General features: G+C 31.1%; 1 protein-coding gene and 1 long non-coding RNA gene across 3 annotated transcripts; one reads left to right on the plus strand and one right to left on the minus strand.

Annotated features, from left to right (window-relative positions):
• Positions 1-12460: 12460 nt before the first annotated feature.
• LOC128194028 (uncharacterized) lies at positions 12461-16507 on the plus strand. Its single transcript, XR_008245317.1, has 3 exons — positions 12461-12763; positions 12910-12986; positions 16397-16507. It is a non-coding gene; the product is annotated as an uncharacterized LOC128194028 (long non-coding RNA).
• Positions 13990-16947, minus strand: LOC108347226 (trihelix transcription factor GT-3b). 2 transcript variants are annotated; one of them, XR_008245316.1, is made up of 3 exons: positions 16429-16947; positions 15309-15884; positions 13990-14204 (listed from the first exon to the last, which is right to left on the minus strand). XR_008245316.1 is itself a non-coding variant. In XM_017586389.2 (2 exons), the coding sequence occupies exons 1-2, from the start codon at positions 16717-16719 to the stop codon at positions 15366-15368; spliced, it is 810 nt and encodes a 269-aa protein (XP_017441878.1). In that variant the 5' UTR covers positions 16720-16945; the 3' UTR covers positions 15133-15365. The 2 variants fall into 2 exon arrangements, 1 of the variants encoding a protein (XP_017441878.1); XM_017586389.2 differs by lacking the exon at positions 13990-14204 and having other exon boundaries at positions 15133-15884; positions 16429-16945.
• Positions 16948-24267: the final 7320 nt, after the last annotated feature.

Genomic DNA, 24267 nt, shown 5'->3' on the forward strand with positions numbered 1-24267 from the left:
CAATCGATTATGCAACACTGTTATGAAAAGTTTTGAAAACTTTTCTCTTTGAAAAAGTCTCACAGCACACTTGAATTTTGTGCAAAGACACTAGTTTTAATCGATTCACCCCATAATGTAATCGATTTCAAAGTGTTGTTTTGCCACACAATTAAAGTTCAACATTAGTGCTTGTGGTTTTTCTCATCCAAAAACATGTGTCATGCATTCATGTATAAAATCACATATATAACACAGTGAAATGCAATGAACAACACAACAACAATACAATCATGTTCTCATATATGCATATAACATGTAAGCATAGAACATGTAACACACAATACACATGTGTTATTAATTATGTGTTGTCATCATAAGAAACTTATATATTACTAAGATTGTGTGTTCAGCTAAACGAGTGCTCCCCCTATCAATAATCTCAGCAGTTTTTAAAAATACGTTTACGGGCTATAATAAAGTTTTGAAATATATTCGGGTTTTGTAAACTCGTGACATCAAAGACTTTGGGGCATTACAATCCTCATGTGTCAGAACCAGTAAAATCCATGCACGTATCGCTTAGTGGAATTCACGTGTCAAGAGGGAGGCTCGACACTCAGATGATGAACGCCAGATGTCAAGCGAAGAGGATCAGAATGTCAGTTAGTGGAAAACAGGTGTCGACTGAAGAGGGGACGTTTGTTCTGACGCGCGGAGCAAAACTTGAATTTTTAGAAAAATCTACCCCACTCTCTGCATGCACCCCTTTCCAGATTTCTGAAAAATCACATTCTCTCCTCCTTCTCTCTACGTCTTCTTCATCTTCTCTCTGAGAAAACACTCATCTTTCTCTTCTCCGATCCTCATTCAGAGACCGTAGGAGCACTCCCGGCGTCTCAAGCTTCACTTTGAACCGAACAAATCTGAGTTCTGAAACTGGTAAGTTTCTTTATGCCTAGCCGTTAGTTTTTGTGATACATGCAAACCCAGTTCCGGTGGCATGCTGTTATCCTGTCTGAGTCTCTGTTGGTTTATTGGATGTTTAAATTAGTTTAAAGAGGAGTGGAACGTAAGGGTAGAAGGGAACTCAGTCAGACGATAAGTATTTTACCTTAGTACGTTCGTTCACTTTCAGAGGTAAGGGAAGCTTATTTAATTTAATTTGATTTGTTTGTTGTTGAACTGTCTGAATGTTCGTTTAGTTGATTTGATGATTTTGATGCATGATGGTTGAAATGATTGTATGGAATGAACGTTCGTTTATTGGATGAGATGAAATGAAATATGAATGGATTAGGTTATAATGTATGAAATATATGAAACTTATATGATATGTGATGTATGAGATATGAAAATTGATTATGATAGGAATTTTATAAAGTTCTGAAGTTATAACTTAAGAAAAATGAGTTCGATTGTAAAAGATTATGTATATGAGATTTCACTATGATAAAGTACGTTCGTCACTGAATGGTCATTGACCGTTCGGTTTTCCTAGTAAACCTAGTTGAAACGGGATTCTTTCATTTGGAGAGAATCCTAGTATAGGACGAGTGCCTTCGTGTGGTAATACTATGCTTGAGCGTTCGGCCAAGCATAGTGGGGCCTGAATCTAATGTGATAAACCTAATATATGTATATGTACTTGTATATTCTCTTTGTTCGTAAACACCACTTCAATAGTAACTTAATATAATTATCAACCCTTTTATTTTAAGTTTATTAGTGCTCGGTCTTACACCTAGCACTCGTAAGGAGTAGTGCTCGGTCTTATACCAAGCGCTCGTACTCGTTGTTGGTATAATCAATCTTGATAAAATAGCGTTCATCCAAATGTTTAGTAACATATTCTTACCATGTTCGGTCACTGACTGGCAATCGTTTTCTGTATATGAATGATTCTAAATATGGTTATCTAATATTCTAACGCGTCTACATTCATTGGATCCGGCCTAGAGTCCCCGTACTTGAATTATTGTTTGAGTATGGGTTTGAATTCATGGGAGCCAGTTCATTTAACTGGTTCACTATGTAAATAACGTTCGTCATATATGGTATATTATTGTACTCGAAATATTCTTATATCTAAAAGAAATTCTCTTGGTATTATTCCATTCTGGAACGAGAGATTTTATCGGTCTCGTTTCTATCGTTCGTCCTCGTTATGAAGAGGGCGGAACGTTCGGTAATTTATGTATTTAGGGAGGATGAGGAAAATGACACCCAAGTAAAAGGTTATAAAGAATGAAGAGTATATGAGATGAATGTAAGATTTTGGATTTGAACGAGCGTTCCGGGGAGGAACGACTTTTGGATGAATATTGGAATTTGTAAAGTATGATTGTGGAAATGCTTGGCTGGCGGTTCATCCTGATGTTCCGTGAGTACTCGTCCTCACGTAGAGAAGGGTAGATCATGTGTGGGAACGGCAGGAGGTCCTAGTCCTTAGGGGTACTTTGGACGGAACAGACTAACCTCGGGTGGCAGCTGATGAGAATTCCAGTTACTACATCACCCGGGTGCACGAACGTCGTAGCTACACAGAATTCATACAGTCCGGACGGTCAGTCTAGTAGTAGGCATTGTTTGTATAAGTATGTTGAAATGTACTTGATGTGTTTGAATTGATAAACGTATGTTATTTTCTTGAATTAAATTACATAAGCTTACCCTGTGTTTTCCTGTCGTGTCTGGTTTTGTACGTCCGTCCTTGTCATTGCAATGATCATCCGTGTGGATGTGAGCAGAAGGAGACGAGCGGTTGGAAGATGCGTTGGAAGAAGAAAATTTGGTAGAAGTGGAAGTGAAGAACGAGCAGTAGGAACGTTCGGCTAGTAGATGATTAGTGTTATCGTGAGGTGATCGTTCGGTCACCCCCTCTTTTGTTTTTATCTGACCGTTCGGTATTTTTCTCTTGTAAACCGTTCGGTCAGGTTTGCTTATCTAGTATGGTTTAACTTTGTAATCCTTTTTGTAAGGCCGTTCGGTCATGAGCGTACGCTCGACTCTAGTGTAAGACTGATTGTGGATTATTATTAATGTGAGTATTCTAATATATAGTTTATTGCTGTATTTTTGAGATGTTACATCATGTAATTTACAAAATGCATTTGTTTGTGGAAGGTCATTGGCTTGGGAAGCTAACAACGCATGGCATAAACTGGATTTGAGGCTAGAGGTGAAACAACTCATGTAAAACATGGTTAGGATATCTAGATATGCGATTGGAAATTGTTTCAAAATCATAGAGTTATTCATGTAGAGATTGAATTTGGAACAACTTCCACAAAGCGGTGATCAGGTCGTTAAACTTTGAGGGATCAAAGTGGAATTCAAATGCTCTATGGAAGGACTATCATGTGTTAGTAAAATCATGAAGTATAGAAGTTTTCATGATGTCAAAATCAGCTCTCAAGTGCTCACTTTGTAAGAAGACCTTTATGAAGACTTGTTTTATATCTTAAAGCTTTTGTAATTAGTAGTTTTATGTATAGGGCCTTATATGTTGTTGATTCCATGTAATTTAAACCTTAAAATTCATTTTGGAGTCAAAAAGCTTTGCAATAATCGATTAGCTACTTAAGATAATCGATTATCATAGAGAGGTTTTTAAAGTTTGCTAAAAAATCAATTTTGGCTCTAGCATAATCGATTACCAGAGTATGATATTCGATTATGCATAATCGATTATGACTTACCATAATCAATTATCATAGCTAGCCATTGGAGTTTTTGAGCATGCTTTTTGCCATTGTGTATTCATTAAATGCATAATCGATTACCATAAGTGGATAATCGATTATCACGCGAGAAAAAGCTGACAACGGATTTTTGGAGGAGTCCTTGAATGAGGTCTTTATAAAAATGTTTTAGACTCTCATTCTAACACACATGTGTTTTCTTAAACTGTGAAAAGTGTGATCTAGGGTTTTTGTAACTCTTGTGCTTTGGCTTTGAAAACTTGGTGTTTGCAAAAGCGATAACTTTCGCTAGGAGTGTGATTAAGTGTTGCTACTATTGTTGAGTCAAGCCTGTCATCCTTTATGAAGATTCAAAAGAAGTGTTCATCCTTTGTGAAGCATTTGGAGGAGGTTTTCATCCCTTGTGACCTTCAGGGGAAGTAAGTTTCATCTCTTGTGGTAACAAGAAAATGTTTTCTAAACCCTTAAACTTGTCTTTTTTAGTGAATTTAATAGTTTAATTGTTTTGTAATAGTGGATAGTTAATCTCTTTGGGATTAGCAACTAGACGTAAGATCTTTGTGATTAGAACCAGTATAAAATTAGTTGTGCAACTTTATCTCTTCCCTTACTCTTTATTATTGTTTTAATTACTCGCTAAGTTAAAATTGAGAGAAAATTAGTAAAGGCACTCATTTGCAATATAAAACCAATTCACCCCTCTTGGTTTATTGTTCATGCTAAAGATTTCGCTACATTGCTATGTGAAGGACTATACTTGAACATCCATTGATGCCAAGCAAGAGTTGGTCCCTCTAGATAAAGTTATATGTTCTGAGTGCATTGCTTGGTAAAAAAAACCTAGGTGACTTAAAAAATCCACCCCAGGGCATTCAATATATCAAAGTTGGAGGTCAAAAGATAAGGGTTTTATGGGAGGTGGGGTGTTGGTAATAAGTGTGATAGTTTGTATTTTTCAACGTGGGTTGTGTATTGGGCTAGGCCATGAAGTGTGTTAAAGAAATTTTAATGGGAAAGGATGAGTTTTTCGAGTTGGTGTTCTATGTTGAGAAGAGTTATATAGTCATTTACCATGGAAGGGGATAAAAATGAGCTTAATGAAAGCACCAATGTTAGGATGAGAGAAGAAAATTATTTAGAAGGAAAACCCTAAAGGAGTAATATTCTTAATTTGATTTCATCCCATCAACACAAATTTTATATGTTCCTTACATGCATGATACAAGGAAAGCAACATAAAAGATGATTCTCAATCATTATTAGTTCATGCAAAAAAAAAAGAAAAAAAAAATGAGCTTATAAGTACTTTCTTCTGAGATAGTGGCTAGGAGAAACACATTTGTCCCATAAGTTCCCAAAACTCTACGTAATCTCAAATTGTTAGGAAAAAGTAATCGAGAATTTGGGAATGGATTGATAGTACATGGGTACATTTAGCATAGAGGAGAGATACATTTGTCCGGGAAAAATACCAAGAAAAAACAATGTAATCAACTCATAATTGGTCAACCTTTCAAGGGAGACAGTAAGGACACATGGGTTTGGAAAAAAGATTAGTAAGGTGTTTTTTCGGTTAGCTCAGCATATAGAATTCTACAAGACAATCTATGCAGGGAAAGTAACACTCTCTTCAAATAATATTGGAGTGTCAAGAATCTATCTAAGACTAGTAACTTTTCTTGTCAGTGTTAGTAAGTAGAGATGACTTATAGGGGCAAAATATAACAAGTTTGGGATTGTGCTGGAAATTCATCTTTTTCTGAAAAAACAATTGGTTTGTTGGCTTGTATAGTTATGAAATAATTAGGGAATGTAGACTTGTGGCGTTGCTTGAACAATAGACAAGATTAAGTACATGAGTTATTGAATATGAAATTGGAAACCATAGTGGAAAGGTTGGTTTGTCTACTATATGTAGGGGAAGGTACTAAGAAGGAGCAGACATTGAGCAAGAGTGAAGCTTTTAAGTGGTGTGTAAGTCCAAGATTGATCATGTTAATATGGGGGCACTACATATTACGAAACTCATCAAGTTGTTGTTGTTCAAGATTGCTTATTGGTATTTCGATTCAAGCAATATACTCTCTCCTTGTCACCCTTTATTTTTCTAATTGGCATATATTGTTAGTTTTTGTATTAGTGGTGAGTTATGTTTAGTTTTAAAAGGTTTAGACACTATTTAGTATAATGGTACTATAATATGTGTATCTTAAGTTGGATATTACCTTGAAATATTTTTGTAAAAATGTTAAAGCATCCCTTGTGTTCTATTTTAATATTTTTTTTATTTTTCACGTATAAAAGATTTATAATGGGTGTGCTATTTGAAATAATTGTATTATTGATACTCAATACAATATGTCCGAAGTGGTGGAAGACAAGAGAAATTAATAAAATCAATATGTTAAAATTAATTGAATGTATGAGTGAAATGTTTTTAGTTACCAAAATCATCTATGTAAAAAACGACAAATACTAATTACCTACTCACAAAATACAAACTACTTTTACCAAATAAAAAAACTTTTTTTAACAAAATAATCTCTAATTAAAGGGGAAATGATTATGAATAAAGGAGTTAATATATAAATACCATCAAATTAATCTTTAAAAGACCAGAACAATCCTTTATATTGGTTAATGAGTTCTTGGAATTGGGTTAATTAGGTTATAAATTACTTTCATATTGTACAGAATTCATTGTTTTAAATATCATTTAACCAATCTTTACGCCTTGCGTCTGTTCAACTCATTGTTTTAAACGTTTAGTGCTATTAGTGTTATTTGACTTAAATATTTTACTCAATAACCATGGCAAGTAATAAATATTTAACAGAGATGGTGACAAATTCATAGTGCCAATGTTCTGTCACAAACGCGTATGTTTGAACGTTGAATCCCAAGTCATGGGTTACTAAAGTAGTGTAATTTCATGTAGCTGGGAACCAACCTCATCAAGAACTACGTATAGTTGCAGACACAAAAAGAGCAAAAAAGTTATGTTGGGAACAACTTCGTAGCACCATCATTCATGAACAACTTGTTGAGTGCAATCCTAGTAATTATGTCCAAGGTTGCAGTTTCGTGTCTTTTGTGTCGGTGCCACATGTCCCTGAAGATCGATCATGTTCGTGTATTGTTACTATATGTCAATATAAAACATAGTCACAAGCAAAATAGAAAAACACATTTTCTCTAGCTAGAACATTATCTCAATGAGTAGAGGCAAAACCAAAAGGAACCATGTAATTGATTTTAAGAAATAGATTTCAAATGTAATTCAATTTTATAAAATTATTTAATTTTTAGGGGACGTAGTAATTTGAACACATTTTGTCATGTTGAGATGTATATGGAGTGAGATTGATAAGATAATAATGTTAATATAGAATAAATCTTGTTAGAATAGATTTATGATAACTATAATATTATTTTAAAAAATAAACTTTAAACTTAATTATACTTTGAAGAAAAAATAAATTTTAAGTTTAACTTAATCATTTAAAATTGATTTGTAAAATAAAATTTGCATTCACTTATATATCATAGATTTATTTATTTTAAGTGATATGAAATATCCACAAGAGTGCTCTTTTATTTTATCTCAAAGAATTATGTCCATAAATTGTTCTCCAATATAAAATATTGATTTGTTTTTTTATGAATATTTAGTACAATATATCAACTAATAGTATAATGTTTCAAATAAAATTTTCAACTTGACCAATGTGTCATGGATCAGTCCTAGTTCACCCTTAAAAAAGTCTCGTGTTTTAGAAAGTCTCTCAACGAGGCTAAAAAAAGCTTAAATCCCAAATTTCTTTCTCGGTTAGAGTAAGAATTAAAGTGGGTTTGACCCTCCTAGGAGAGTTTAATTAACTCTTAAAAATAATATACACATGAAATTATACAGTTTATTAGATAGTCTAACGTTTTGTGATTTTATTATATTTAAATCAATATTTTTATATCATACTTATTGTTATGTTATTAAATAAAATATATAGTATATAGTTTAATACAGTTATTGAGTATAATTTATTTATTAATTTTATCAATTTTTTAAAGAAGGAAATATATAGTATTTAATAAAGCAATACGTGGTACATTGTAATAAATTTTCAAATATAAGATAAGAGATATGTAGTTTAGTAAAAATATGAGAATATTAAATTAATTTTTAAAATTCACATAATGTTTTTTTTTATAATTACTATATATATATATATATATATATATATATATATATAACAAGTAATCAAATTTGTTGAAAACCTCTTACAAATAGTTAGTTTAATTAAAATATTTATATAAATTAAAAACAATTATATTTATGACTATTAGAAGTAAATTACATTTTTTTATTCAAAATAAATATTTTTTCTAAAAAAGATCTATAGGTTATATATTTGGTTTTGTAAACTTTTTGTATAGTATGAAATATGGACCGAACGATTATTGAATAAGGCCGACCGGTCTATCCGCCATTGGTCAACCTAGTCAAATGATTTGGATCATAATTGGGCTTACCGCGCTAATAAGCTACTTCAAATGGTAATTGGGTCAGCGTTTAAGTTGTTGCTGGGTCAATAGTCCAGTGGATGAAAAAATAATTAAAGATATCTGGTTAAAGATATTTGATAAAGCAGATCAAAAATATTTGGCTGAAGATATTGATAAAGCTGTTTATGGGTAACTAATCGGATCTTCAAGGTTGTTTTTATTTGATCTATGAAACACTTATAAATACATTGACAAGGCCAAAAGCGAGCTAAGTTCCACTTAGCTTTATTAATTCTCCACTACTCTCAAATACTCAATATTGATAATCATTCACTAAATATTCAACCAAGAGCCGAGACTCTACAAATCACATGCCTAACTTGAGCGTTGGAGTATCTTTTGCAGGTACCTTTCTCCTGGAGCACGAAGGCAACCGATCGGCCATGACTGCCTAGACTGAAACAGGTACGTCTCTCGGTCCCACAAAATATCTACCGAAACACTTTTTTATTCCGTAAATTTTTCTGAACTTATTCAATATAGATCAGAACCAAATAATGTGAGAAGTCAAATTCACTAGTTTAAAAATTTGTACTAACAATTTAGTTTTCTTTACGCGAAGACCATACCAATAAAGACTATATTACTTTTAATAATACATATTTATTATATTTTCTGGCAAAGTAGAGACAAAAGAAAGGACACAGAATATACTTCACCTGGTTTGATGCTCAGTAACATATCGACTTTAATTTGTGGCTTTCAATGAACAAAATAGGTTTTCAAGGGACTCTTTGGTATGACTTTATAAACAAGATTATAAAGTCATTGATGGTCATCATTTGTATTAAAAGGGGGGGAAATAGTTGCTTTTTTGAAACTGGTATGTGAATCTTGCTGCTTGCTTCCTTCATAGGTTCTGCACTTTTTCTATTAATTATTTTACTTATAAAAAGTAAATCTACTAATTTTCTGAGTATCATATAGACTAGGAATAAAATCAATTTATAATACATAAGTGGAGTGGAGTGTAAAAATATTAGAATCATAATTGGAATCTATCTTAACGAGATCTATGTGAGTATTTTGTTTTACTCTGGATTGAATTAGGTTTAAAAACTACTTTGTAATACCAGTTTTATAATTAATAATTTTAGTATTTTGTTGGTGATATAATAGAAAAGAAAAAGTAAATCCCATCACGATTTATTTTCCCTCACATTTATTTAATCTCTAAAAATACTGTTTTTTTTTTCACATTGAAGTCCAATTACTTATTCTAACACAACCAACTTGCAAATGATTGTTTTCACTTTTCTTTTTATTAGCATATTGTATTTACTGTAAAGTAATTTTATATTTAATTAACACGAGACTTCTAACAAAAATAAACATTTATCATAAATATAATAATAAAATAATTAGATATTAATTATTTAGTGTAAGTAAATAAAGAAATATATGGTAATAATGTATATTTTAAACTAAAACCACAAAATAAAATGTAAATTTCAAATAGTGAATATCTAATATTAATAAAATAATAAATAAAAATAATATTTAGTACAAAAAAATCATAAAAAATAAAAAATAAAATATTAATGCTAATGGTAGATCCAAAGGAATGGACCCATTCTTTGACCTACACGCATTAGGAATTATGTGGCAGCACAACCCAATGGTCATCTAAGTAAATCTTGGCACATATGATTAATGATTAACATATAGCTACCTTTTCATCATTTATATGATTAATGTGATTGCCTTCACATGTAATAAGTAAATAACTAGTTAAATAATATAATCTTATTGATTATGATATATATCATTAAACTAATTGTATAGTGATATTTGGGTTATTTGTTGTATAAAAAATGGTTCCTAATATGTGTTGTTTTGTAAGAGAGAATTTATGTTCCAAGGAATAATTTGCACAGCACATTGTTTTATGTGAAACCGGGTTCTCGAAGCAATATTTCAAATCAATTGGTTCCGATTAAGAAAGTACTGTTCAAAAATTCAAGAAAGAACACGTAATTTGACTTTATACTGTTACTACTACAAGAGGAAACTTTGTAAAATTCTCACGACAGGAATTTGACGTTTGAAAATTTTCTCATTCAAACTTCAACTTTTCTAATGAAAGAAATGTTCAACTTTTGAGATTCAGAAGAGAAGAAACAGAAAAAGTACAAATCCATGCCCTATTTTATATATTTTTTTTGTAATTTTGAATAAAAAAAATTAGAATTGTATATATGTGCAAACATGGAAACTACAATTGTTTGAATTGAAAATAAAAATTATATTCATACACATGAACTTTCTTCGTTTCTTTTCATCTTTGTTTTTGTTCTTATCTCTTTCTTTTCTTTTTCTCATGATATATTAGAAAGTGGGCATTCTATTCTTCTCTTCCACCCGCAATCGGGCCGCTATCGGACCACCCAATTTCTACTATCACGCACGAGATGTCTATACCTCGGCGTGAAGGGGGTGTGTTGGAAGTCCCACATCGACTAGAGATAAGGCCAAATGATAATATATAATTGAGGTGCAAACCTCACCTTACAAGCCGGTTTTGTGGGGATGAGTTAGGCATAAACTCACTTTCTAATATGGTATCAGAGCCATGGTTAGAGCCTATCCTAGCGAGTTCTAAGTGGGCATTCTATTCTTCTCTTCCACCCGCAATCGGGCCGTTATCGGACCACCCAATTTCTACTATCACGCACGAGATGTCTATACCTCGGCGTGAAGGGGGTGTGTTGGAAGTCCCACATCGACTAGAGATAAGGCCAAATGATAATATATAATTGAGGTGCAAACCTCACCTTACAAGCCGGTTTTGTGGGGATGAGTTAGGCATAAACTCACTTTCTAATATGATAGATATAATACTCTCTTTTTTTCTTTTCTTTTTTCATCTTATTTCCACTTTCGTAATGAATAGAAAACTTTTGCTGAAAACTAGTTATATTTTATAAGTCATTTGTAGAAAAATTCACTAGAGTCAATAACAACATAAGATATAAGTATAATTATTTATGAGATTAACATTACGTCAACCTAAAATATTAAGACAATAAATCTAAAGTTTTCTGCATGTAATTATGGATAAATTATCTTGCAAATTTTGTACATGTACTTCTTGTCTCGTGTTTTTGTTCTCTTATAGATATATATTGCTGATTAGGAAAAAAAAACTTAGTCTTATTAAATAATATATTAGAAAAACTGACTGAGAAAATGCTTTTGCGACAAAAATCAAAATTAAAGAGTTTTAGATGATGCTTGCATATACAAACTGTAATTAGGAAAATGTTCATCGGTACATAAAAATCTGAATTTATGTTCAATCACAGTGATGATGATACATGACTGAATCGTTTGTTGACTCTTGTGATAATTTTTTTCAATGAATGACCCTTTTTTGTAATTATTCATCATCCATTATTTTCATTACTCAATCATGTTTCTTTTCATTAAAATAAAGTATGTAAACATATATTTACATCACTTTTTTCGGCCTCATGTAGATTCAATCAATGATTTGGTCACGCAATTAATATATTTGATCATTTATTAAATTTAATTAGTCACCAACTCGTATGTCACAGGAAGTACAGGGAATTCAGCAATCTAAGTTAGAGTCTAAAATATTAATGCTAAATCAGCTTTTGCTTTTTATTTTTTTCCTGAACCTAAGAGCTTAACTTAGGAAAAATAAATGAAAATAATTCGTAATATATATGGTGAGATCCATATACACAAGTTTGTTGATGCACAACCAAAAGGTGCATGCTAATATGAACCAATGTGAAAGTTCGTTTCGTTAATTAATAACACGTTGAACATATCGTATACGCAAGGAACACTCAAACATTTGTTGATTAAGAAATAAGTAATCAACTTAATTATAATTCTCTTTATCCATCTTTAAATTCAAAAGAATTATACGTAGAATAAACAAGCACAAGCCTAATTATTAACGATAGTTAGTCAAATACAGCATGATGTGATTCAGTATTTCTCAATTGATACATTTTTTTTTCCTTTTCTTTTTCCGAACTAAATAATATATTTGAGTCACTTTCACTAATTTTCATTTTCAAACTGTATGAAGTTTGCATACACCACACAGCGGATCCTTCTACTAAATTAATGCTTATAGTTATGTAATGGATTAACCATGATTATGATATAATATATACAGCTATTTTATCATCCTTTTCATTCCTTTAGTTCATATTGCATAACAATTTTAACTTACATTTCTATATTTGAGTGATTGAAATTATACAGGGAAAATGTAAAACCCTCAAAATGACACCTGGAAGAGAGGGACAGATGTCTCAATTAAAAAAGTTTGAGCATTTTATAGGATTTTTTCAAAGCACAGCTCATCCCATTTTCTCATAATCCGCATCTCTCTAAAAATTCAAACCTCTTCTTTTCTCCTCATTCTCTCTAAAAAATCTTCATCTCATTTCATCTTTTCAATCATCTGACCACACTCAATCATCCTTGGTATCAAGAACCTCAATTTTCACCTATCAACGTATCGTTTAGAACGGGTAAGTCTCAATCTCTGGGTTCTTGTAGGATTCTGAAATTTGTCTGACACATGCAAGTCACATTTCTGGTTACATGTGTTCATCAACTTCTTCTGATTCCTAATCACTTTTCTGGTATTTTGGGTTGGTCTGTTACCGAAAATCAGTGAACTGTAGGTTCTTGAGAATTCTGGTGTTAGGAGCAAATTTCTGAAGTGATAGAGTTGTTCGGTCCGGTTAAGAGGTAAGGGAAGCTAGATAATTTAATTACTTGGTTTTGATGTATGAAGATGTTGTTTGATAAATATGCATGTGTATGAAATTGATTGGGATAAAGCTGTATGAATGTAAAATTGGATGAATTGGGTGTTCGATATTGTTGGTGTGGATTAATTGATGCTGTGTTTATGATGATTGTATATATGTATGATTATGGAACAATGGTAGAGTGAAATTGGTGGGGTTTGGTGTCGATCTTAATTATGTAGCTATTTTGCAGAATTATGTAATTGCTGAAGGTCTTTAATTAACCGTTCAACTTTTATCTGGTGTTTGGTCTTAACTGAGTTCTGCTATTGTGGATTCTCAGTTAATGACCGTTCGGTTTAGTATTGATTTTCAATGAATTGTAGCATTCGGTCTAGACATAGCTTTTGTTTATAAACAACGTTCGGTCTGTCATACGCTATAACTGTTATTGACCGCTCGGTCTTGAACTGTCTTGGTAGTGCTCGGTCAGATGCCAAGATGTTACAGAAAATATTATGATAATATTAGTTGAATTGAGAATTTGTGAACTAGTAATTTTTTTTTCTAAATAACTAATAATGGATTAATATCAGAAATTTGAATTATATGTCAACACTTATGTACACCAGCTAATTTCTATATCTGGAAAAACATACATCGAAATTTTGATAATATATAAATTTGTGTACAAAACTAAATCTCAGTCAGCCACACCTGTCAACATTATTTATGCATTAATTACTTCAATTATGTGAATGAGTATATATCTATTCTATATATATATATATATAATAGAGAGAGAGAAAAATATCGTAGATATATACTTGAATTTTATTAATTCTTTCATTTATTCAGAAATAAATCACAAAGCTTTCCATTCTTTTTCTTTTTTTTCAAATAAGATTTTTATCTTAGTTATCTATATATGTCTCCGTTTCTTCTTATCTTAACTATTTTTTTCCCAAAGGAAAAGAAAAAAGAAAAGAAGTCGATTAGCATGCGTGTTCATAACATTGATTATTAGTAAACATGGTAACATATGCAGCACAAATTTATCTAAGAAAAGTCATGAGTTCATACCTAAGGTTGATATAACTTTTCTCCAGCTTCAATTACACCTAGCTAGCTTTCTCACGTACACATGTCATAGTCACTAACCCTTGAAGAACTCTCGTGTGCATGCAAAACCATATCAGCTAGCTGTCAAAATATCCTAATGTGGATGCAAAATGGCAAATTCAGCTCTCAAATTTATCCTTATAACCAAGAGATTTATTATATTGTACTTTCGAAAATTCAGGTTTACCCTATTGTTTTCCTTTGTACGTAAAAGTATTTCAACAAAGATACTTTCAAGAAATAAATTATAGATTTTTTATATAATATTCAACTTTTTCATCTTTATTACTCACACTATTATATTTCTTTATTATTCTCCACCTCAACCTCTAAACCTTTAAGAGTGAGGAGTCTTTCAAAGAAAAATCATTGAAAAAACAGAAAACTAATAAACATGAGTTGATAAAAGGAATTAACAACAAAGATCATTAAACTTGAAGTGAATACACTTAAAATTAGATGACAGTTAACTTAACCCTACTTCTGCTTGTGTCCAAAGTAAGTATGTTGGTACATGTAAGAAAGAATAGCAACATATATATAAAAAAACTTGTAGTCCTTTCTTTTTCAAATGTACCAAAAGTGAAACTAAGGGCACTTTGTGTGAAGTGAAGCATTTCAACAAATGATCCATTAACCATAAAGGATATAACTGTGGGTGTAAATGTATGGAATAGCCATTATGGCGAGCATTATATTGCGGACAATGATATTGTGCCAGTTTTCAATTGTTTGTTTGTTAGGTAAATGAGAATTTGAACCATATAGTGCTCACTATAGTTTATACAGCCATCTACACCTACTACCAGATCGAGAGGCTCTTTGAAACATTGTTATATTTCTTGCGGGGACACACACTCACACACCAGATATTGGTCTTTTCTCAATCATAACACAGCTAGTGCCTAGTTGTATGACCAAAACCCATAATTACCATTGCCCAATCCCAGAGAAAAGCATTATATATTTTGCAATGGAGGGAAGAGAGAGTTAAGAAAATCACAAGAATACCATAAAGTTAATTTTTTTTTCTAAGAATTTTTACTAAGAACAAATCTCTATATATCATCAAGCTTGATTCATGGAAGAGAAAATACACTATTTGCCTACTTGGCTTCCTAACTACTAAACTACATCTCTTGCCTTTTTCTTGGTGTCCACTATATTTGTATTTTCTTGTGAACAATCCAACACTAACCTCTTCAAATGTGTGGAGATCATGGAACTGAATAAAGTCTTGAAATCTTCATCTTCATCACATTTCTTGCCTCTCTAGTTTGTTTAGCAAAGCTGTGATTAGAGCATCCCTTTTCTCAGCCCTAGCTTCTTCTCTGATCCTCCTTTGTTCCTCTCTTTCTCTCCATCTTTCTTCCATCATTATCCTCTCATTCTCCAACACTTCCATGGCTTGCCTCCACTCCATCTCCTTCAACCTCCTCTCATTTTCCCTTGCTTCAAATGCTTCCATCCATTGTGCTTCTATCTGCATCTGCTGCCTCATGAACTCCTCCAAAATCTCCTTCAAACTGCTACCACCACCACCCCCACTAGCTATCTTTGCTTTTTTCTTCTTTCTTCCCCCACCAGCTTCTGCACTCTCTTCATTGCCATCTTCTTCCTCGTCCGATGAGAGCTGCGTCCCCTTGTTCTTCTTCGACCCACCCTCAGCTTCAGCCCACAGCATTCTCTGCATCCTTGCCGTGAAAATCGCACTGAATTCATTGTAAAATGGGAATTGCTGCTTCGTCGCTTCTTGCTCCATTGTTTCAAACCCCTTCACGTCTCAAAAACAAAAATACCATTTAGTTTATGTAAAAAGAAACCCATGGATAAACCTTACAACAACTAACACCAGTTACAACTTATTCAAACAACCTTAACAACTATTTTATTAAATCTGTTAAGCTCGTGTTCTTTTTTAATTAATTCCCATCTATATCACGAGAGAAAAAAATGTTAATTTAATATATTTCTTGTGACATCCAGAAAACTATAAACATTTTACTACAGTTATTTTCTTTTGAGTCAACAGTTAAATGAGTTTAAACTCACCAAGATGAGGGGGGAGAGTATCTGAATAACAACACCAAAATCTTCAAATTTTCAAAAATACCATGAAGTTTTAGGAGATTTCTTTCTTCTTCATATGCATGAGTTTCTGTAGAAACTGAAGCTGATATATGTATATATATGTATATATAAATATAGGCAAGATTTAACTATTTAGACTCTAGTCAATTTGTGTAAAACATGGATTTTATGTTTTCTTGTATGAGTTTGATGCAGAGAGAGAGAGATAGATGAATGAAGAAATATACCTTGTAGCGAGTAACGAGGTTTTTCCACTTGCACTTGCACTGCTCTGCACTTCTATGGTAACCCTTTTCCTTCATTCTCGTTGAGATCACTTCCCACAACTGCTTGTTCCTCTTAGTCTCCATGAAAGTCTGATCCAGCTCTGCACGAATCACGAGAAACTCCTTAGTCTCTTGGATACTCCATTGGGGAAACCTATCAGTCGCATCAACGTTGGCACTCGTATTCTGAGGCTGAAGCCTTTGTTGCTGTTGTTGTTGCCCATGGTGGCGATGGAGATGATGACCCTCCATTCAAATCGAAGAAAAGTTCGTGACTTGATCGAATCCCAGTTATATACTAGAAAGAATTGAAGAAGCAATCGTTGTTACCCCTCTGATCACACAGAAAAAAGATGGATTTTTCTTCGGGAAGAGAGAGAGAGATAGAGAGAGAAAAGAAGAGAAAAGAAAGGGTTATATATGGGGTGGTGGGAACACGAGACGAGACAGTTGTGTTGTAAATCGCGTTAAGAGGAAAAAGAGAGATTTGCTTTGCTCGACAAGGTTTTTTTTTTGTAGTTCTGTTACGGTTTAATTAGTTCACATAATTTCATAACACAGTTATTAAATATTAATCAACGTGATATGCTGTTTATTTTGAACAAGTAAAAAAGTTTGGCAACATTACTTAATCTGTTTGTTTAAGGACAGTCAAACTCTGAAAATCTCGTATTTGAGAAAGGAGAAAAAAAAGAAAAGGATTGCAACAGTCATGGTTATTTTTTTTGTGTTCCTACTTCAGATAATAAAACAGAAAACATATGCAGTTTAATATTCCTTTCGGAAAATATACAAAGTACAAAAACAAAACAATGTGTCGTAGTGCAAATAAGGCTCCTACTAACATGTCTGAAAAAGGAAGTAAATTAATATTTTCTTAAAAGTTGCAAAAATTTTATAAATAATCTAAACTACCATATATAAACTAATATAATCACACCCGTTTAGATGTATTTCCAGTTTTATTATATAGAATTTTAAACACATCCTCTTTCAATTATGGTGATGAATTGATAATGATGAAAATCCAAAGTGACCCTCTCGTGGGACATGTTTGGATATAAAATAATGTTTATCCACTTTCATATTTGGACGAGCAAGCTTGGATTATTTTTAATATTAAAAAATTTGGTTTCCCACTTTTCGTAATATATATATAGAAATATTTGAAAGATAAAATATTTATATATATTTTTGTGTCTGTGAGACAGAGTTTTGAATGATGGGAGGATCACAGTTGCTAAACGGAGTGTGATCTGTCTACGCGGAAACGTTGATTTGTGTGTGTGATGGACTAATTTGTTTGGGCTTCGTTCCCATTGCGTCTACGTATCGTCACGCTGACCAGTGGAGCCACATTTATTCTGTATGACCATGACCACATTACTTTCGTGCTAAGCTATTCTTTCTTTTTGTTTGAGTTTCTTTCTCCTTCCTCATCTAGTAGTTTATCTCATATAATATAATAGTCTCACGTTTTTAGCAGTAGTGGTTAAAAGAAATTTAAATATGTTTTTTTTTTAATATTTTGAAACTTTTTTTTAGAATAACATTGCAATGAAATTTCAACTTTTATTACACAAAATATTTCTAATACAATAATTATTTTCAACAATAAATGGACGAATTTCTTCATAAAAATTTATAAAAAAAAATAAAACTATAATTTTTATAAACTAAATTATTATTTTTATAAACTAAATAGTTTATACATAAGTTATATTAAGACTATTGAGATATTATGGCTATTTATTATTGTTGATAGTAATTTATTTTACTATCATTAGTAGTTAATTATGAGTATTTTTAGTGACTCTAATCTTATCTTAATTTGTGTAACAGTTTCATGTAAGATGTATTTATATTGGTGGTTTGATCAATAACGAGACATATTATGGTATAAGATTTATGGATTAGAGTGTATTACTTGCTTTTTAGGTGTATTATTTCACTCATTATCATGTGATTATCATAAACACTCACTAATGTCCAGTCTCACATTTAATATGCATATGTTTTGACATGATTTACCATTGTCAAGTTTCACACTTATTTTTTGGGTGTATTTTTCACACGTTATCGAGCTATTACCAGACCATTCAACAGTGTCTAGTCTCACACTTTATATGTACATGTCTCGACATGAGAGTATGTGTTGGAAGTGGGCTAAAAATAAAGCCAATTTACAGTATATTTTGAATCTTGAATAAAACCTAAAATAGAAAAAAGAAATAAGGATTAATCTTTAGCCATTATCACAGTCACGAGAATACTTTAAGGTGTTTTTTAGTTTCAAACCCTCACTCTATAAACTTTGATGGTATAATATATTATAGAGGTAGATTTGATGAATCAAAGCACAAAGCACATGTGAAATTTATAGAGCTTTGTACACACAAAATAACTAACATAATAAATTATTGCAAATTTTATGAGATTATTATTAAGACAAGATCATCTAGCAACCCTTGTTTGAAGTTAAACAATAGTATCTAATGAAATAGTGTATAATGAAATGGAACCATTAAACATTATACATGTTTAAACATCCTAAACGCATAATGTTACTCTAGAAAACAAACTTCAAATAAATTTTAACAACGTTTAACGTTGAAATACATGTACAAATAATACTTTCTTGTCTAATATGTTGTTTTTTCTTTATCTGTACAAATCATAAAGGACAAAGTTTTATTCAAAAGTTCTACATTGATTCAGAAGAACGTTAAGGGATAGGAAGACATTCTGGGAATGTTTCCTTAATGCTTTATGTCTAAGGTATTTGTACAAGTAAGACAGTTGCCTCTGGAAAAGCAACATAACATATGACCTTGTACCAAAAGGCTAGACCTAAATGAAAGTCAATGCTTTGAGTAACAAATTCTTTTCGAAGAAGCCTATATAAAGAGGATCGCATGATAAGACAATAAAAATCAAGAATTATTATTGCTCTTACGTTGTCAAAACACTTTTTCACTTGTATCGTCTAACACTTTCTTTGAATGAAAAATCTTTGTTACAAGTTTTAAAATATTCTTTGTATTGCAAATATATCATCTCTACGAGAATTATTATCTGTACTAGTTTTTCATAAAAACACTTTGTTGTTTTTGTAGAATCAAAAGTGATTTAAAATACTTGTTTGTTGAACTTAGTAAAGTTAAATGATATAGTCAGTTAGATTATTTGTATACTTGGAGTGGTGATACTCGTCTAGTCAGTTGGACTAGTGTAAAATCATGAGTGGTTAAACTCTTTGTAATCGTTTTAAAGATTAATGGAACCCCTTTAAGAGAGCTTAAGGAAAAATTAAATGTAACTCAGTTTGGAGTGAACTAGTATAAAAACAAGTTTTCTTTATTGTTATCGTTTTAAAAGCTTTCTAAATGTTTCTTAAAATTATTAAGTGCTCAACATTATCTATAGACAATCTAAACCCTAAAAATAGCATTTAACACTTTATTGCAAAAAAGTTTTAAACTTTATTCAAAACCCTCATTTCTAGAGTTTACATGTGTTTCAATTACTATATTAAAATTCAGGCAACAATTCTAAAAGTTGATTTACTAAATTGACCATATTTATGGAAATAATTGATTTAACATGAGCATCTCATATTATCCCATATTCAGGAAATGGCCAATGTTCTTTCACTTGATCCATTTATCTCATTATAAATCAATACAAGATATAAGGATCATGGTGACAAGACTTCAAAAATTGAGTATTATCTCCCATGTACCATAATGTATCAAAGCTTTTCATCATACAATCTTAACTAAATGATCCTTAAAATTCTTTAACAACATGCCTTTAGTCAAAGAATCAACAATCATCAACTCAGTGCTAACATGTTCAATCATCACTTAACACGATCACTTAGCCATAAATACTACAACAGAGTTTTCATTATATTACTTTAATGGCCTAGCAACTGAATCCATAATTACAATCTCAAATATAAAACTCTTCAACCATGCACCATGTGAGGTAACCTCAAAACAAGAGACAAACTCGGCCTCTATAGTGGAAGTCGTAGTCAAGGTCGACTTTTTGTTGCTCAAAGTTTAGCTCCACTGATTTACATAAAAATATAACCTAATGTTGATTTTCTGGTATTAATGCAACCAACAAAGTCTGAGTTGGAGTAGCCTGCCACCTCCAAAACTATTAGGTCATCTATATGAATATATGAGCATGAAATCCTTTATTCTTTGAAGATATCTCATTACCTTCTTTGTAGTTTTCTAGTGGTGAACACTTGGGTTACTCTGATATTTTACAAAAACTTCAATTTTTAATGAAATGCCAGGTCTGGTGTAAATCTAAGCATACTTTGAAGCATATGGAACATTCTTCATTTGTTCCCGTTCAAGATCATTTTTGGGCATTGACCCAACTCAAGCTTATGACTCTTCACAATAGGAGTTATGCTTGGTGAACACTTTTTCATATCAAACCTCTTATAGGACTCTTGAGATAAGCCCAAAATACCTTAAGATCTTTCTCCATGGATCTTAATGCCTATGACATAAGATTTTTCACTCATATCTTTCAAATTAAAGTTCTCTAAAAGAAACTATCTCACCTCATATAACACTCCCTTGTGACTAGTTGCAAGAAAAATGTCATCCACAACTAAAATAAGAAAAAAATCCCGCTCCTACTAACCTTCTGGTATATACATTGTTCCATTATGTTTTCTTCAAAATCAAATGAAGAATTAACTTCATCAAATTTTAAATACTATTGATGTGAAGCTTGTTTCAACCATGGATGGGTTTACTAAACTTATAAATTAAGTGGTCACCATCACTAAAGGAAAATATTTCAGGTTGTTTCATGTAAACCTCTTCCTTTAAATCACCATTAAGAAAAGTCGTTTTCACATCCATTTGGTATAACTAAAACAAAATGAGTTACTAATGTCATGATTATTTGTAAATAATCCTTTCGAGACAATGGACAAACCTTGTAATTGGTTCCTTCCCTTTGAGTGAACCCTTTAACGAGAACTCATGGCTTGTAAAAATGTTTCAGGATCATCTTCGACTCCAATATTATATCCTGATTCTTGTAAATGCACTTCATAATTACTAGAAATTATAGATGTTTTTTTATTCTTGTAGATCTTTTTAATGTTGCTTTACTACCTTCATGAGAAACTTGTTGTTCAACTAGTTATTGAATAACTTGATCTATCTCCAACAATTTGTGGAATTTGAATAATTAGTTGTCCAATTCACTCTTGAATTAAAGGAGTCTGAATGAAAACTAGGCTATCATTTGATTTAAAAGGTTGAACTTCATTGTGATTATTTTGAATTAAATTACTTCCACTAATAAAGTAATTTACAAGAAATTTCACATTCCTTGATTCCACAATTCTAGTGCTATGTGATGGACAATAAAAAACTATAACCTTTAAACTTTTCAGCATATCCATTGAAATATCGACTAATAGTTTTAGGGTCTAGCTCTTTCTCTTTTAGGTTATAAATTCCTACTTCAAACAGGCATCCTCAATCACTATATGTTGTAAACTAGGCTTCCAACCCTTGAATAACTCAAAAGGTGTTCTTAATAAAACAGTCTTGGTTGGAACTCAGTTCACTATATATACAGTTGTTTTAAGTGCTTCAATCCACAAGAATTTAGGAAGCTTTGCATTACTCTTCATGTTTCTCACGATATCCATTAAAGTTTAATTTCTTCTTTCTACCACACCATTATGATCCGGAGAACTAGACATAGTGTATTGTGCATCAATCTCATGTCCTTGAAGAAATTTCGCAAATGAACCAGGTGTTTGTCCACTCATAGTGTATTTACCATAGTACTATCCACCTCCATCTTATCTCAATCTTAATTTGGTTTCCTCATTGTAACTCTACTTCAACCTAAAAAATTTAAAGACATCTAAAGCTTCATCCTTAGAATGGAGTAAGAAAAGATACATATATTGAGTGATTCACCTATAAAGGTGATGAAATATCTCAAATTACTTACATAAAAATATTTGTATGAATTATTTCTATTAGATTTGAACTCCTTTTAGCCCTTTTGTTTGGTTTGTATAATAGATTGTTTATCAATAGTCTTTATCAAATCTCTCACATTGTCATGTTGATCAACAGAACCTTGAATTCCAGCAAAAATGTTAGTCTTTATGAACATTACAAAGAGACAATTTCACATTTCCCACTTCTCATGAAGATCAATAGCATATGGAGTGTTGGCCTTAGTAATTATAAATGGTTTTGGCTTTCTAATAGTATAATCAATGTCCATCCAACCCAAATGAAAAATAACTCTCTCCTTCCAAAATTTATTATTATCCTCTTGTAATTTGGGAATACCACAACTAATGTAAAAAGTATTCACAAATTGCAAATTCATTATAATAATTTAAGGCTATAACAAACATCATGTTTTACTAATGTCTTAATAAATTAATCTAGTGACATAAAACTTTTTTGTGGACTAATGCCTTACACAATTAGACTCATATAACTAAATGATAAAACTATTAAACTACGTTCTTTTTCTTAATTTTTGTTGAAAATTTAAAAAATATAATCCAATATTTCATTCTAATTAATCATATTGATATATGCAAATTCTTCTGGATAAAATTTGATGATATCACATCACATATAATTAATTATAATTAATGTTTATTATGTGATTATAAAAATCAATAAGTGATGTTATTTTTAATTCATTATAATTATATCCACCATTTAAGTTAAATTTAAGTTTTTAATTAAATAAGTTAAATTTGACCATCAACTTCTTTTACAAGCGAAATTGAATAGTCGAAAACTTAATTCGGATGTTATAATGATGATGTATGTAAACAAAAAAGTATATGTCAAAAACATGTGATTGGAGACACGTATTAATATGAAGGCATGTCTGAAGGAAAACAGCTATGATCTTATTGAGTTAAAATGATCAAATTGTAATTTAAAAATGCTATAAAAATATTATTTTTAATAAATTGTAATTCTTTTTAACCAATAATAAAAATTGGTGTTGAAGACAGTACAATTACTATACTAAATAAAAGTATTTGATTTTTGTTTTGGGAAAGTATCTTGTGAGAAAGACTCCTCATTGAAAGGCATTATGAGAAATTTGTGACCACAGTGGGTCCACATGGAAACCATGTTTAATTATTAACCAACATAATCGTAGGTGACAAACATAATAGTCGGCAATGTAAACTAAAAAATAAAAAGTACTCACCTTTTTCGTTTTGTTATTATTAAAAGGTTTAACAGGTATTTGATCTCCATATCACAAAAGTTTATTTAATATGATTTTTAATTTTTTAATTTTATTTAGATAAGTTAATATAATGTTTTGTTGAGTGAGTATAAGTATGATATGGAAAGTTTAGTGGTTTCATATTATTGTTATAGATAATTTAAATATTTTTAAATTTTTTACAAATTTTATAAGACTAAATTATTATGAACTTTTAAATTTTAAATTAGATAATATTTCAAATATCGTAGTTAATTTTAATAATATTGTTTGACTGAATTGACCTTTGAACATTTTCACTATCTTTAATAACAAAAATTGGATTCTTAACACAAAACTCTCGTTGTTCAAGAAAATTGAAATCTCATTTTCTTAATCCTTTATAAATAAATGAATTCTCATTATCCTAAAATCTTGACGAAAGAAGATTGTTTCAATACATATATAATATTCGTATTCTTCTTTTAACCTTTGAAAACTTGAGAATGAAACTTCAAACTTCAAAATAAACCATATACTTTAAATATG

The sequence above is a fragment of the Vigna angularis genome, chromosome 9 (genome assembly GCF_016808095.1).
Source record: "Vigna angularis cultivar LongXiaoDou No.4 chromosome 9, ASM1680809v1, whole genome shotgun sequence".
In the NCBI taxonomy this organism is placed as follows: domain Eukaryota; kingdom Viridiplantae; phylum Streptophyta; class Magnoliopsida; order Fabales; family Fabaceae; genus Vigna; species Vigna angularis.

Coding starts and splice junctions, on each gene's coding strand:
- LOC108347226 (XM_017586389.2), bottom strand. CDS start 16,719: ATGGAGGGTCATCATCTCCATCGCCACCATGGGCAACAACAACAGCAA. Junction 15,885..16,428: donor ACCTCGTTACTCGCTACAAG/GTATATTTCTTC, acceptor TGAGACGTGAAG/GGGTTTGAAACAATGGAGCA.